General features: G+C 48.7%; 1 protein-coding gene across 1 annotated transcript in view; it reads left to right on the plus strand.

The window, feature by feature from the left end:
* The window catches only part of HACD2 (3-hydroxyacyl-CoA dehydratase 2), a 92128-nt gene extending 88806 nt beyond the window's left edge, over positions 1–3322 (plus strand). Inside the window, exon 7 of the mRNA XM_037013074.2 lies at positions 309–3322. Within this exon, the coding sequence (XP_036868969.1) occupies positions 309–391 (83 nt within the window). The 3' untranslated portion in view covers positions 392–3322. The remainder of the gene's footprint in view (positions 1–308) is intronic.
* The last annotated feature ends 13416 nt before the right edge of the window (positions 3323–16738 follow it).

Raw genomic sequence — 16738 nt, forward strand, 5'->3', positions numbered from 1 at the left:
GTGAAATCAGAGAATACATTTGAAGATAATGAGAGAGTATAAAGAGTATTATTTGGCAGCTCTGGCATCTGATTGGTAATGATAGTGACAGTGGTATCTTTCATTCCAGTCTGTACTGCCCTATCCCTATCCCTCCAGCTCAAGCAGGAAAAGAGAAGTCTGTCTGTTCTCTTCCCTGTCCCCACCTCCACACTGTTATCTTCCTTGGTTGCTGGATGAGAAAGTTGTGAGAGGGACCTCAAGCCTACGTGCTTTTACACATGCGAGTAAAAATGAGCTCCTTAACCAGTTCTTTCTTTTCTTTCCAGTTTTTCCCCAGTTGTACTTCCACATGATACACCAGAGAAGAAAGATCCTTTCTCATATAGAAGAACACAAGAAATTTGAATAGTTCCTGCTTCCTGCACCCCTGTTCCCCTGAAAAAAACAAACTTTTCAAAGACAAAAAATGCTGCAGACTTTTTGAGTTCCCAGTATGTTTCATAGAAAATAAGTTAAGAACTATTTTTAAAACATTAAAAAAATAAAACAAAACCCAAAATCCAGTATCACATGGGCCTGGGATTTTATTTTTAAAAGAATGTTACATAAAATATCCTGACCGGTCCATTTCAGCATGCTCTTTCAACTGGAAATTCTCAATATTTATGATGGCACTAGAAAGGGATTTGGCATTTTATATCCTCCTGTTTCCTTCGTGTATCTGACAAGTAAAGATCTGTAACACTAAGTATTTGAGAGTTACAGTCTGAGTAATGAAGCTGTGCCAGCTGAATGCCCAGCTTGCAGTAGAGTTATGTTTCAGTCTGCAGTATGTTTAGCATTTCCTTTCAATGTGCTTGACTGCATGCTGGAAGCTACTTGTATTTTCGAAGTGGCAAACTTTGTTCTCTGGAATGCTCTGAAGTTACGGCTGGGACCTAACCCCTCATATCTAGTGAATGAATTATGCGGTGTATCTGTCTGTGAAGCTTTGGGGTAGTGCTCATAATCAGAAACAACTAGAAATCATTTTGTCTGTCTTCACTTGAGTCCTTACTGCCTGCCATTAAGAAACTGTGCTTGATTTAATAAGTATGTATACCTTGCAGAGAATTACATTATTGGGGCTCAACCTCAGTCATCTTTTAACAAAATGTCTCTTCTCAGAAAGGGAAAGCCCGGTTCCTAGTAAATGACCAGTACCATTCACAGGACCATTCTCAGAACAGCTCTGAGTATTTGCCAGTGGCTATTTTCCTGTATGGACCTGATGCCAGTCTAGGCACACAGGAGTAGAGAGAATCTGTTACTGAAAGCACATGGAAGATTAGAAATGTAATCAAGAGGAACATTCAGGAATCGGTTCGTACACCTTTACTGTTTTACTTACAAATTTCATTCAACTCTTCTGTTTGGATACTTTTCCTAAATGTGGTCCTATGTAACTCCCACCACACTGTAAGACCAGAGGCAGTGAAATGTTCCGGTTTGGGCCATCATGAGCTAAAAGCAACATCTCCACATGGTGGAGCAGCAAAGAAACGCTTTGGTCATATGGACATTGTCTAATTAACATCATGTCTTCATACCATTTAATTGCTCGACTGTGCATGTAAGCCCCCTCAAGAAAGGGTTGGGTGGAAGCAGGAAGCCCAAGTTTAGATGTGCATTCAATCTTAAATTGAATGTTCTTGGAGGAGCCTTTTTTCCTTTTTTTTTTTAATTGGTTGATGTTTAAAATTTTTAAAGTCTAACTTCCTGAGTAGTTATCATTTAATATAATTGCTAATATCAGAGGAGTGTCATAGTGGGAAACTAATTTTGTAAATGCTTATTTTCATACAAGCTTGAAAATTAAGATGAAAGTAAGAAGAAAGTATGCAGCCTACAATGTAATGCAGGCAGATGTGTAATAAATGATTTTTGAATTGAACATTAAAATCCTGCTTCTTAAAGTCAGCACTCCTACCTTGGATATGTTGAGATTAGCCTCTCTTCTTGTACTTCGTAAACAAAATACACAGGAAAGATTATTTTCATGCTTTTTCCAAAATGTATTTTTACTGTAAAATAGAATCAATTTGGTTATATTAGCCTCATTACTCAATTTGGGTAAGATTTTTTTTTTAATTGTTTTTGGAACAGTCTATAGCAGACAGAATGAAAAATGTAGGTTTTCCAGGATTGCTAGATTAAGGATTTTATTTAGGTCTCTCTGTTATAATTAGTCACTGTTTATGAAAAACCTCCTGTTGGTAACAGTGATATTGCTTCAGATTGAACTTTGGCAGCAAGAAGACGGCAGCCCACTCCATTCTCAAAAAGGATCTCAACCCCAAGTGTGTGTGTGTGTCCATCAGCATTTAAAATGCTCATGGCAGGTAAGTAAGACGATACCACCATGTCCATCAGTTACCTTCTCCATAACTGGTTAATCTCTAACATGAATTAATTTCTTCTCGGAAGTGGTAGTGTTCGTTTATGAATTGAGAACATCTAAGCCTGCCAAATGTCACGTACTCTTATAATGTGTGAATGAGTAAGGTGGCATTTGGTGGCTATTTTGTCAGACTTATCATTTTCAGGGCACATTCAAAGGCGGCTTCTGCCTGGCTGCCCACGTGATTGGGTGTTTCAGATCCCCACTTCAGGGACCACCTTCTGGCAGAGAATTCTTTGAGGTACCCAGTGGTGCTGTGTAGACACAAGCTGCCAGTCTGCACCTTGCTGTGTTCTGTTCGCTGGGGTCAGGATCCTTCACTCAACACGGCACCATGGAGAGTTCGTGATGGATTAAGGCACTCTCCTCCCAGACAAAAACATTCCTCTGGAGCTTACTTCCAGCAGGAAGGGTTTAGAAGATGCAGAGTTAAAGAGCCATGGGAAGATACTGCCCTCATTTCCACTTGCTTTTCTTCTTTTTTTTATTATTCATTTATAATGAAAGGTTGGCATTGATGTGGTACAACCTGCAAATTATTTTCGATTCTGAGTTTCAGATAAAACATTATAAAACATCAAAATCAGTACATACTGCTCCTTTGAAATTTGCGTAAAATTGTACAACCGTATATATAGTCATTTTGTATTTTTTCTATGTTGTGAAAACCAAAATTGTAATTTTATAAGTCTTTGATTCACTAAAATTATATAACTTAAATGTATTTTTTGTATATTTAGAAATAAGGAGTTCAAAGACTGCTAAACTTTCTATGCATGCATTTGGGACCTGTTTTTACCTGATAATGTAATAATTCGTTGTAGTTACAGAATACATCAAATATACTGACCTGTGTTGCATTTCAGAATAAACTGGTGTGTGCTCTGCCTGGATTTGAAATACTGTCCAGTAAGTCTAGTGGTTTTTCACATTAAATGGGCCTGAATGTGGTGGTGTAGGAATATGGAAGAGCTTCAATTCTGTCATGAATTCCAGGTCTTTTCTTTGATACTTTTAAAATCTGTTTCTGCTTTTCATAATGGTTCTGCATTTACAGGAAAAATAGACCTATTAAGAGGCTTCCAAAAGTCATTATTTCTGACTGTTAGTCTTCAAGCTTACCAAGCCCCTCTCCAGCCTGGCTGCAGAGGGACAAGCCCTCCTTGTGTAAATAACCAAGAAATGAATAGGTAAAAGATTGAGGACCCTTGTCTTAACAATGTTTTTTTAATCTAACTTTTCTCATACAAGTTGAGAGGGGAAATACTGTTGCCTAGCACAGTTCATCTTTATTTAGAACAAGTTATGGTCAAGCACCGTCCCCTAAACCTGCCTCCAAATACAGAACAGTTCTAGGAACAGCTTTATGTCATTCACTGTAAGAAGTGGTAGAAGGGGGGACACTGATGGGGTTCTGTCAGCTGGGCTGTTTTTGACCTGCTAATTCTAGACCCCAAATTTCTTCACCTCAAAATGAAAACACTGATGTATTCTTTGTGCTGGGCACTTTCTAGTGGGTGATTTCTGGGTCATCTCTTAGTATCACCCAGTGCCTCCAGCAGTAGTAACATGCCCACCACCTGAGTCTTCCAGGTCTGCCTTAGAGTTAACCGTCACTGTTGTCCAAAAATACAGTCTTTATTCCAAAAGGGGAGGTTTTTTCTAAATGTTGTCTGGTGACAGCTTAGATATTATGAGCACACTGGTTAAAACCACCTCTCTCCTCATAGAGTCTAATCTGTTTCAGAGATGGGCTTCTCATTTATGAAAAGAAAGTTATTTCAACTGAAACTGAGGAACAGATAGTAAAGTACATAGTAGAGGCTACCCAGAAAATACAACCTTTATAATCTTAGAGTAGCAAGGGGAAACCAGGGTTTTCTAATTCGTCATCGTCATATTTTGTGCAATTACATGTGCCATGTTAACATGAGCTCTAGCCTGAGGGAGTTACCATCAGCACAATTAAGAGACCTACTGTTACATCATTCCAAAAATACTGCTGTGTTTGTTCTGTTCCCTTTCACAAGGATGAAGACTAGCTTTGCAATTCCTCTTTATTAAAAAAAAAAATCCCAGCTTACAAATAGACTGGCTCATTGCCATGCAGTTTTGTGGTGAGGAAACTGTTCTAAACAACTGCTACCAAAAATAGCCATACCTATTAACATTCCTCTGCCTTCAACTGATAACCAGAGTTAGAAGAGAGAGCTGTGGGGGTTTTGACCAACACTTTATTTAAAACTTGAGAAATTACTTAGTCTTTTTTTTTCTTTTCAGGTTTAGAGAGCTACCCCTTAATGTTATAGGGCAGGTCTCATTACCAAAAATAATCTGTTTTCCCATGAAAGGCAGTTCACCCTTAAAGTCTCTCATTTGATGAGCAAAAATAAAATGTGTGAGAGGCGGTGTACGTAAGTACTAATACCCATTCCATAAATCTTTTTATGTTTGACAATTGTGTTTTCCACTCACACATTTCCAGAGTATAGACTTATTACCACGGCAGCGCTTTCGCATCTGTCCTTCACCTTGGTGGATGCAATCCAGATGCCTTTCCAGATGCTGAACTCGCTTGAAGCCCCAACTCCATTTCCGCCTCTGTGTTGTTGTAGCCGATGGCACCACTAGGGGGCAGCACTTCACAAGCAATTGGGGTCTTGGGAGTCAGGTGTTTGGAACTCCGCTTCAGCCCAAGGATGCAGACAAGGCATAAAAAAGCTCTAATAAAAATTAGTCACAGATCTCTATTGTCCATATAAAGCAAAGGCCGTCAGATCTTACAGTACGTTCTGGAGAGGTACAGGATATAACACTTTTTAGAGCAAAGAAACCAGCTTGGATGCATGCTTCGAGGCTCCATCTATCCTCTTCATGCTGCAGAGCCCTCCCCAGCACCTACCCTGCAGGCTGCTTGGCTTGGAAATGGAGGATTTTTAGAGCTGCTCATAAAGCAGGTGTTAGTGCTCCTGTTTAATGGAGAGTCTGCTTGTTAATCTTTGAGACGTTCAAGGAGGTCAGTTCCCACTCTGTCCCTGGATATTTTTGGAGGGTGGCCTGGGCCCTGAAAAAAATGTCAGGCCACCTTATAAGGCTGTGTCTGGCCCTGAGAATGCTTGTCTGCAGCATGCCCAGTACATCCTGTGGGTGTGATCTAACTTAACTCTTGGGCTGTGGGTTTTCTCAGACTTAAAATGCCTCTACTTGTGCCATGGATTATTATTCCTCTAGCAAGCGTACAGCCTTCCTCAAGAGAGAGCCGCTTAAATGATACCAATTTTGGATGTACCAAATAGATATGTAAGGGCACAAATGATCCTCAACAACCATACTAGTTGACTGGAGCCGATAATGGTCCACTGCAAGCGTTCTGTTTATCTAGCTGGTGTATGTCAGATGAAATCACAGAATACTAGTTCTGAGGAATCGTGAGATTATGGGTGGGCTAGGGAGGGGTGGGGAGATTCTCCGGTTCAAAAGCTGAAACATAGTTTTCTCTCCTGTTAAACTTTTTCAGATCTGTTGGCATGTGAATGCAGTTTGCGACTGGGCAAGAGATTGGCTGCTAGTGCGGGGTTTGCCATAGCCACTTCCAACTGTAATCCTTGAAACATCCTCAGGGCTAAGGCTCCTTGCATACCTTGGCAAATACTCATTCCTTCCTGGCAGCTTTGCCCATCAGGGAGTGTTAACCAATCCAGGGAAAAAACGAGATGGACCCTTAGCCTGGGATCTGAGATTTCCTTGTTTTTTTGTTTTTTAATCAACTACCGTCATCAAATAGGCAAATGAATTTAGATGAGAACCAGGTGTCAGCAGCCCCGAATGGATTCTACCATTTACTGCTTTCTGGTGGATATTAAAGGGGTCCATGAGAAAACCTCAGGACCAGCAACCCCCAAGCTGTCTCACAGGCTTAAAGCCCCAACCTGGGCACAGCCCACGTGCTGCTTCCCCTGAGCCTGCATCTGGTTTCTGAACGTAGACTGAAGTGCCTGCTGTCAGAGCTGCTTAGTCAGCCCCGTGTCCTCGCGGCTCCTGGTGTCAGGAGACCATCCGTCACACTTCACCCGCACTCCCAAATGTGGCCAAGGGGCAGCTATGTGATTCTGGCACGTCCTGTTCCCTAACAGGGCCTCTTGCGCCCTCTGTTCCTTCTGCTCTGGGTGGCACTACCCATGCCAGCTCTCCGCGTAGACCCTCACGAACCAGAACAGCCCCCACCAGCACTGTGCAGAGGAAACCGAGGCTGCGATGGCAGCTGACTTGCCAGGGGCTGCACAGTGAGGCACTCTGCCCCCCTTCCAGGGCCGCCATGGGGTTGTGTGTGCCCTCTTCTGCCCACTCCTTCCCAGGCCTTGCTGAGGCTCCCGGCTGTTCTGCTCTGTTCCCCATCGGTCTTCCCCAACTGCCTTCCCACGACCCCTCAGCCCCCTCCTGCGAGACACCATGATTCTTCTTACCATTATCACGAACCTTCATGCCACCCTGCCCTCCCATCGCACCTCATGGCAAAACCCCAGGCTGGGGATCTGTCCGGCCTCTCAACAACACCTGGGGCTGCCTGCCCCACCTGCTGTTCGTGATTCCCTTTGCACTGCGTGCTGCTTAGACCTCTGCCACTCTCAGTCCAGGGTAGCTCCCCAGTTTCACAGAGAAACAGCCATCGGACAGCAATTCCATCAATTTTCTGTCACCAGATCTATAGATCTGCCTATGCCAGGTTCACCCTTTTTTGTCCTCCTGTTTGAATAGGAGGGGGCTACCTTAGAAGGACTCCAAGGTCCCTCTTCATTCTGCCCGGCACATCTCGGCTCCTCCCCAGGGAAGGGGAATGCTGATCTTAATGCTCGGTGGCAAGATCCTGATGCCAAAGCTAATCGCTCCCTGTGCTCTAGATTTCCATTTCTCCCTTCTACCCACACCCTCTCAAAGACCTCCCTGTAGCCATCTAATCCTCTCTTACTTGCTTTTGCCAGCTCTTGCGTCAGGTCCCTCTTGTCTTGGCCTTGACGCGCGTGGTCCTCCCACCCTCTCTCGGTTCTCTGGCAGGGTCAGCCACACGCCCTTCTCTGCAGCTCACCTCTCCCTGTGTTCCCATCTCACTGCAGCCCGGCTCTCCTGAACATAACAGTGGCACGGCTCTGTTCGAGGTCACTAGGGACCCCCTTGTTATGAAATCCAGTGCACACTTGCCTTTTAGTTGAAATTGGGGTGCCATCCTGCTGGATGTTAGAAATAATGGCATGGTTTTGGAGTAGCCTGGAGGGGGAGCCCAGCAATACCCAATCCTGGTCCAGAACTCTCCTGTCTCCTCCATGCATCCCTAATGGAGGTGTATGCAAACAGAACAGAACAAAAACAGTGGCAAACCAGCTGACATAAAATACACTGGTCAACTGTGGCTCGAGCCCCGGGGAGTGGTCAGGTAAGCTAGGAGAACTGCATAGAACACTCCTGCTTTCTAAACTAGTAAGAGGTGGTAGCTCAAACTAAAGAAACTGGGAGGCCTGCTCAGCTCACCTCCCACGCCAGCCCAGCCCACCCCATTCTCCATCCCAGACATACTGTATCCCTGTCTTACCACTGTGATAGGGAGAAAGGCTGACCCATCACTACCACCAGCTCCAATGAAGAAGGAAAGATTGAGTGCGTGCCACCATGCTTGGGCCCAGGCTGGTGGGGCCTCAGCTGGGAAGGACAGACACAGCAGGGAGAGAGAAAGGAGCCAGAAGAGACCCAAGCCCCTATACACTGACCTCTTAATGCCCATTGACTCTCCTCACTCTCACTAGCAGATGCAGCTCCATCGGGATCTTGAAACCGAGCATTAAGATCAGCATTCCCCTTCCCTGGGGAGGAGCCGAGATGTGCTGGGCAGAATGAAGAGGGACTTTGGAGTCCTTCCACGGAAGCCCATGTCATTCCCGCAAAGATCTTTGCTCTGGACAGCCTGCATTTCTGGTTTTCTACTGCCTCTTTGACCAAGCTTTCTCAGTCTCCTCTGCCTATCCCTTGACTAAGAGATTGTCATGCTTGAATGTATCATGCTTGACAAAATCAGAGCCCTGGGCTCCTTGTGACCCCCATTTGAATCACTGGAGATGAAGCTCTGGGTTCATTTTTACAGAAGCCTCACAAGTGATTCTGGTACCGGGCTTGTTCTGAAGAACACTGCCTTGCAGACTCCTGATCTGGAGAGCTCTATCCTAACTCCTCCTTCGAACCTGAGGCCCCTGACCAGGGCTACCGGAACAGATCTGGCCCTTTGATGTGCTCTATAAGTCACCACCATGTTCACTGGCCGGCGGCAACAGCCTCCTAACTGACTCTCAGCTTCCACTCTGCCATCCCCCCAAATCATTCTCCAATTGCAGCCAGAATAGCCTTTCAAAAATGCAAATATTATCATGTTGTTGCCTGTTTAAGCCTTCCGTAACTCTCTTTTATTCTTGGTGTAAAGTCCAGATCCCTGAACATGGCCCCAAACATGGGGTTTGGGAGACTGGCAGGAATCATGATGAAACAGGGTTGTTTCAGATACTGTTCAGTTCCTTGAAGAAGCGTAGAAAGGCAATGCGTTTGGCCAGGGCCAGGCCTGCTGCTCTGGTTGTGCGCTCAGGCGCAGACCTGAGGAGGAGTGATGGGTGCGGGATTCAATCCGGATCCCACAGATTCCAAGCCCCACAATGGTTTCCCTTCACCTATGCTGCCTCCCTATTCCCTGGAGCACAGGGACATTGGTCAGGGACTGGGGGTTCCACTAGAGTGAATGTCATACGGGAATGCCAGCCACACTGTCTCTCAAAGGGCACAGCTGACATTCACTCCTCCTTGTGCCCTTGGAGTACCCTTGGACCTGGCTCCCAAGGAGCCCTGTGGGTTTGATTGAGAGGTGAGGTCCCAGGATTCCAGTTTGCAGCCCCCTACCAGGCACCTCTGTGTGTGAGCACCGGGGCTCTGAGCTCAAAACTCTCCCCAGGACTCAGCCTTTTTCCTCAGGCACTTCTCACCAGCAGAGCTGCTAGCCTCCGAGCGTCTGGTTATACGGCAGCCCCGCGGCCTGCTGGTTGCTTGTCTGCAGCAGCCGGGGACCAGAGGGCTGGGCAGGGCCAGACATACGCTTACGTGCTGCAGGCCACAGTCTAAAGCCTACATGTCTGCTCATTTTGGCATGCTGCACCCCTCCAGCACTAGGACAGCTAATCGAGCCCCAACTCTCCCTGAAAACTCCAGGCACCGATCATAACCTGCCAGCAGCTTGGGCTGCTTCACTTCGTACCCAAAGGAAGAAACTGAGCAGCCCCACCGGCTCTATGGAAGACTGTCACTGAACCCCCATACCTGCCCAAAACCCCAGCCCACGTGGTGCATAGGAACCATGACATACCACGGCCGGGAGGGGCCTCGCGCTGGCTTTGGCACGTCTAGCCCCCTACTCGTCCAGAGTTGGAAACTGATGCCAGGGAGAGCAAGGGACCCAGGTGGTCAGGCAGAGCTAGGCTGTTGCTCATCCCCCTGCCCCCTCCTGCAGCACAGCCCTGCAGGGCACTCCTGGGCAGGCAATGAGGGCATGCCATGCTCCTTGGGGACCTGAACTTCCCACCAAGGGAGGCAGGGCTTCAGCTCCCCACACATGATTTTTAGGACTTTCAAGGAGATTGTAAAATTGGGGGAGACTGACCCTCCCAAGCCCTGGGGTGGGTTCATGGACACTGTTCCCACCTGGAAGCTTAGAAGACACAACTTGGCAGCCCTGTGAGGCCTGAGGGCCACAGCAGGAGGGAAGGCTGCCACGGGATTCAAGTGGCTGCCTCTGGCCACAGAAGCCCATGATTGTGCAATTTAACTATGGCCAGTGAGGGCTTCTTGGAGTTCCTACAGGTATTTATTTACCCTGGAATGGAAGTCTGCGGGCTCCTTCCAGAAGACCCAGCCTCCAGCATTGGGCCCTGTCCGTGGTGAAAGAAGTTCAGCCTGGGATGCAGCCTGCATGTGGACCCCAAGCGCTCACCCAGCCTCCTGTCGAATCTCATTTTGAGCCAGGCGGCTGTTGGCTTGCATGGTATATTTAGAAAAGTCAGGCTCCAGTTGCTCCCTGTTCCCTTACAAAGTGTGAACTGCACCCATCACATGGAAATGTGATTCACTTCTCAGCAACCAGGCTAAGCTACTTCTTCCCACCGCCTCCAAGCAACCCTCCTCCTTCTCTGCCCAACTAAGCCTCCTGCGCCTATAATGCTCATGCCCTCTGAGTGGAGCTGAGGGCTCCAGTATGACTGGGATGGTGGAGAAACAGTAGAAGGCACCTCAGTGGCCAAAGGGAGAATGCCTCTTTTGCATCCTCTGGTAGCAATGCACTGATCTTAGCCTTTTCTTTCTGGAAACCTGGATTTCTTCCTCATGGCTCTCAGTTCTCAACCCTACCACTGCGCACTTCTCCTGGGGAAGCTCATAGTCTGGCGGTGAGACCATCCTGGAGACAAGGTCAATAAAGGAGAGGTTGCATCCCAGCAGCCTGCTAGCTGAGTGTGGTGTTTCTTTCTCCTTTTTCTAAAACGATAATTCTAAATTGTTTAGTTACTAACATTTTTAAATTAAGAGAGTTCACACTAAAGAATTAATTTCCTGCTTCTCTTGCAAAAAAGACCTGGAGTTCTTTCAGTCCTGCAGGGCACATGAGGATGAAGGGGGAGGCTGTTGACTTTCAACAAGTGGGTTCTCCACTTGTGTTCCCTGTCCGGGCTGTGGATGGTTTTGGATATGCAGCCCCACATGTCTAGGCTCTCCTGTTAGATCAGATCTATACTCGCAGGCACCTATACACACAGAGTAAGTGTAAAACAGGCATCTACCCCCTGCCCTAGGGCATGAAGGAGGATATCATTTTTCCCTCTCCTCCAGGAAGTCCTCATTCTTTGTGTGCCTTGGTCTCCTAAGCTCATCTGTTTCCTCTATACCACTTTCTAGTGCTCTGTATTATTGGTTTGTGCAGTCTATTTTGGCCCTGCACCAACCTCCCCAGCCCCTGCCTGGTTCCTTGGAGACAGCATCATGTTGCTTTGGAGTCAAGCCTGAGTGATTCCTGCTCCACCTTCTGCCCTCACCACTTCCCTAAGCCTCTTTTACATGTAAGATAAAGACAAAACAATACCTAGTTGCAGGGTTGCTGTGAGGATTAAATGAGCTGTTGCTCAGCTCATTCAGTGGTTGAAAGGACTTGCATGTGTTCCAATGCAGAGCAGAGCAGAGGCCCTAGCTGCCTCTCTCCCAACTGTAGGAATGTCTGCTGCTTCCCTCTCTTGTGGTCCCAGAACACAGTTTTAAGTGTATAGGCTGCTCCCAGAGGGGCCCGAGGTGATGGTGCCTCTGGTCCTTGGGGGCAAGAACTCCTTCAAAGGACAAGTCTAATGTGGTTGGAGGACATTGGTCAGGCCCAGACTGGGCTCCACTCCACCCCAGGAGGCCTAGCCAGTGGGACAAGCCAGGGCTTCAGGCCATGCTTTCCCCTCCTCCCTCCTGATGACCAATTCCAAACCTGCCCCAGCCCAGTGCCACAAGCATGTTTTCCCTGGGGCTTCCAGCTGGAGGCCAGTCATGGGGTCTGATGGAAACCCCATGGGCTAGGGGAGATGCAAACCACCCCTCCTCCTCCTGGGAGGCACCAGCACAGTGGAAGAGCCATGTCACAGAGTCCCCACTGTGTCACTCTGTCCCCAGGTGCCACTCGCCTGGTTCCCGATGTCCTCTGAACAATGAGGGAGGTGAACTCTGGAACCTCTCAGGCAACCCCTGGCCCTGACACCATGTGATTTAGTTGAGCAGAGAAGAGGAATCCTGTGAGAGGTGCTCATGTGATAGCGAATCTGTAGATACAGGAGTAAAAGCTGACAGTATGGAGTGCAAGGTATAAATCAGGAAAGGCTGATTTAGGGTGAGAGAAAAAGACCTGGGTCAGAAGCGATTAGGTCCATGCTCTGCAGCCCTAAGTCTCCCCAGGTTGTCATCTGCTCTGAGGCAACACTACCCAGGGCAGGTTTTGAATGATATTATCATAATGACAGTGTTACCAGGGGACTCAGAAATACGGAGACCCATAAGCACATCCTCCAAATGCACAGTGACTCACACATCTGCAGGCCCGTAATGCAAGGGGGACCTTTGAAGAGTCATAGCTAATATTGCTTAGCCCTTACTATGTGCCAAGCACTGTTCATACTTTTTCACATACATTAACCCATGTATTTCTTCCGACAAGTCTATTAAGTCAATACTGTCAGACTCCCATTTTATAGATGGTGAAACAAGGCAAAAAAGAGCTTAAGTTCCTGGACATAAACCCTGGAGGTGTTCCAGAACTTGCATTCATTATGTGCTTTAGCTTGAAGGCCATAGGTGTCCCTGCTGGGCACTCACCATCTGGAATCATCTCCCACTGTAGCCACCCAGCCTGGCTGCCAGGTTGGTCACCATTGAGCACCACGTGACGGTACGGCCCAAGCACCACCATTATGATGAACCCACTCGTGTGTTTAAGTCAATCTCTCCATCACAGAGAAAGTAAGAGCCCAACAATGAAATCCTCTCTCCTCTGTTGCACAGTGGAACATAAACCCATTTCAGTGCCCACGAAATGACAATGGCCACACACAGCCTGCTTGCATGTCTGAGGCAGTTCCTTCCTGCAGCCTGGGTCCCCTGCCTGGAGACTGGCAGGCTCCTCCAGCCGCCTCAGGGCACTGACATCCATCCTATGCTCCAGAAGAGAACATACCCAGAAGCGACCCAATGGAGCCACTCTGCCTCCCTGCACAGACGCCAGCAGAGACTTAGTGACTACCCTGGGTGGGGGTGTGCGCCAGGCGGAGATGGAGAGAATAAATGAAGGGAAGAGAACAGTCTGCCTGGGTCTGCCTTGCCTGGAGTCTGACAAACCTCATGTGGCCCTGCAGAGCCCCTGAGCTGGGCCCTCCGCACACCCAGGAGGGGTTCCCACTGGGAGTTGGGTGGGGCTGCTCAGGGCACCCAGGGCTGTCTGGAAAGCAGCGTGTCCCTGGGTTAGCTCCCTCACTCTCACCCTGGGCCCAGGGACAGGTGGCATGATTTCTTTTCCACAAGCCTCTCCACACTTTTCCCTCCCATCCTTTGGGCTCTTCAGGCCTCAGTTGTGCTCCTGTCTGCTGTGAGAACACCAAACTTGCTTTCCTGTTGCAGCAAGAACTGCTTCCCGACGAGGAGCACACCAGTCCCCAGCCCTCTCAGAGAATCAGGATACGGGAGGGAGTGAGAACATGGCAGAACAGAGAGTCACAGAACAGCCTCCGGCCAAGCCCAGAAGGCTGAGCCTGCCCCGCTCGAAGCCCTGTCCATCTGAAAGGCCCAGGAGTCTCCTGATGACTGAGGTTAGGCCAGCCCAGCCCACCAGGTGAGCCTCCCTTCTTCCCCACAGGACACGCACCCTAGTCTGCTGCTGCTGTGCTGGCGGGGGGACCCCAGCCTACGGCAGGAACCGAGCTCCTCCCCCTAGGGCCTGGGTCAGCCTGCAGGACTCCCCACGCAGCGACCCCAGGTGCTGCTTGCTCTCCTGGCCAGGCTGTTCCTGGCGGGCTGGGCATACACAGAGTGGATAGTGAGTCTGGGACCAGGTTCCTGGGGTCAGCTGATGCCACTCTAGGGAAGTGGGGGTAGCCCTCCCCTCCCCTGATGAGGATTTGAAGACCTCGGCGGTGGGAGGAAAGAAGGGGAGATCATTCACAGTGACTCAGCCAATGATTCTCCAGAGAACGATTGCCACCTGATACCCAGCTAGGGACAGGGTCCCGCTCGCTCTGGTGGCTGTAGGGGAGAATCCTACTTGCCTCTTCCAGCCTCCGTGCCTTTGGGTTTCCTTGGCTTATGGCAGCTTAACTCCAGTCTCTGCCTCTGTCTTCCCAGGCCCTTGTCCCCTATGTCTCTGTGTCCTGTATCTCCTTCTCTTTCCCTTTCTGTCATAGGAACACCAGTTACTGGATTTGGGGCCCATCCTCAACCCAAAATGATCTCATCTTGTGATGAGCTGTAATCTGATTTTAAGATTTTAAGATGAAATCTTAATTCTTAATTATATTTGGCCTTATTTTCAAATAAGGCCACATTCACAGGGACCGGTGTTAGGACTTGGACTTACCTTTTTGGGGGACACCTTGCAACCCACTATATTCAGTTGCTTCCTCTATAAAAGGCAGACGAGAGTAGCAGCTGCCTCACGATACTGTGGGTTAGTACGTGCACAGACTTGGAGCAGCACCTGGCATGTGGTATGTGCTCAGTAAATGTTAGCTGGTTTTGTCATTCCTCATCCTTCAAACATGTCACTCAATGAAACCTGCTCTGAGCTGTGCCCCAGACCCAAACAGAGCCATTGCCCACACAGCTGCTTCACTCGCTTTTGTAGACCCTTCCAGCTTTATTCCAGGGCTTTGATCAAGAGGGATGGAGGCTGGTTTCCTCTGTCAGCTCATTCGCTCCTCTGGATAAAAAGCTGGATCTTATTCATCTCTTTCTAAAAAAATAACCACTTTTGAGTCCTACAAAAATATCTTGATCACGAGCAATAATACGTGCATAGAGACATCACAGAGCAAGCATATGTCATCATCATATGCCCAAATGTTTCCCAGTTTTCTCTTGACCATTTGACTGGTCCCTTCCACCTTTGTCTCCCAGCATTAGTACCGACCTTGCCATCTGGGGGTGCGGAACAGCTATCTGTTGATAAACTGAAGGAGGAGGACAGCCTAAAGGTCAGAGCAGAAATTAAGGAGAGGCTGAATGTACTGCCCCAGGCCCCCTCACACTGGGGACAGGGTGGGCCTGCGGAATGACGGGGGAGTGGAAGGAAGGCACTGGGGCTCGGGGCCACAGGAGGTGCAAGCGAGTGTCAGCGGCTGAGTGTGAGGGAGCGTAGGGATCCACGACATCCGGGAGACCCAACCAGACGGAGGAGACCTGCTGGCTTGGCTGTGTAAAAGGAACACCAGTTACCTTTGTTTTTGTGGACTGTTTATGATTTATGACTAATTACCATGTAAAATAATAGCAGTTACATAATTATCTGGCAGATTAATTTATTATAAGCTTCATTTAATTATACTGCTTAACTCTGTTTGCTATATCTCTACTACCCCCCAAACAAAAACAAAACAAAACAAAATTTGAAGGCCCATTGCTCCCCTCCACTTTCACAATTGGAGAAGGCTGGTAGGACCTGGCCCAGCCTCCAGTGGAAGCCTGCTGCCTGGACAGAGTGGCCCTGGTGACTGCTGCTAAGAAGTGTCTTGTATGGAGCCTTTGCTGTCCTGGGTAAGAGTCTCGTATACTCTGGCAGAGCCCAGATCATGCCCCCTTCACAGGTGCACTAGGATGGGGCCAGCCCCTTTACTTACCTGGGGCGGTGGGGGATGTCATCTGGCTCCAAAGCTTCGGGATGGCGGGGGATGACCAGCTGTGGGGTGTCAAGTTCAAGGGGATCCATCTGGCCCCCACCCCCTTACCCTTCCTCCTCACACTGGCCACAGGCTTGGCCACTGAACCACCTGCTCTTCACCCCTGCCTTCCTCACGTTCTCACGTTCCTTCTGTGTCTCTCCTGTCGCTGGTTTCTACAGTGCTGAGCCCCTTCGAAATGCCATTGTGCTCCTGGGTTCCAGCCAGAGAGCCAAGCTGGGAGGAGGCGGAAGCCACAGAGAGAAGCCAGGCAAGCTGCGACCCTGACACTTCCAGGAGCTGGAGAAGACCCCTGTGGGACCCCCATGACTTATGCGGGTCCAGCCAGCCCTTTCAGCCCCGTTCCTGCTGTGGGGGTCCTTTCTCTCCCCTAGACTCTTTCTAGCTTCTCATGCTGCAGAACAGTCTCTTCCACCTCTCTGCTCAGTAAGCTTCAACCTCAACTGGTTTGAAGAAGCCCCTTGGGAGGCCTGGAGATCCTGACCGCCTCCCCTCTCCCCTGCCCTGTGCCCCAGCCACCACACTAAGGCCCTGACAAGCCCATCTGCCCTCAGCCCCTTCCACGCACACTGTCAGGCCTGGTCTCACCTGCTCTTCCAGCCTTCCTCACGTTCTCACGTTCCTTCTGTGTCTCTCCTGTCGCTGGTTTCTACAGTGCTGAGCCCCTTCGAAATGCCATTGTGCTCCTGGGTTCCAGCCAGAGAGCCAAGCTGGGAGGAGGCGGAAGCCACAGAGAGAAGCCAGGCAAGCTGCGACCCTGACACTTCCAGGAGCTGGAGAAGACCCCTGTGGGACCCCCATGACTTATGCGGGTCCAGCCAGCCCTTTCAGC

This window comes from Manis javanica, chromosome 3 (genome assembly GCF_040802235.1).
Source record: "Manis javanica isolate MJ-LG chromosome 3, MJ_LKY, whole genome shotgun sequence".
NCBI lineage: Eukaryota > Metazoa > Chordata > Mammalia > Pholidota > Manidae > Manis > Manis javanica.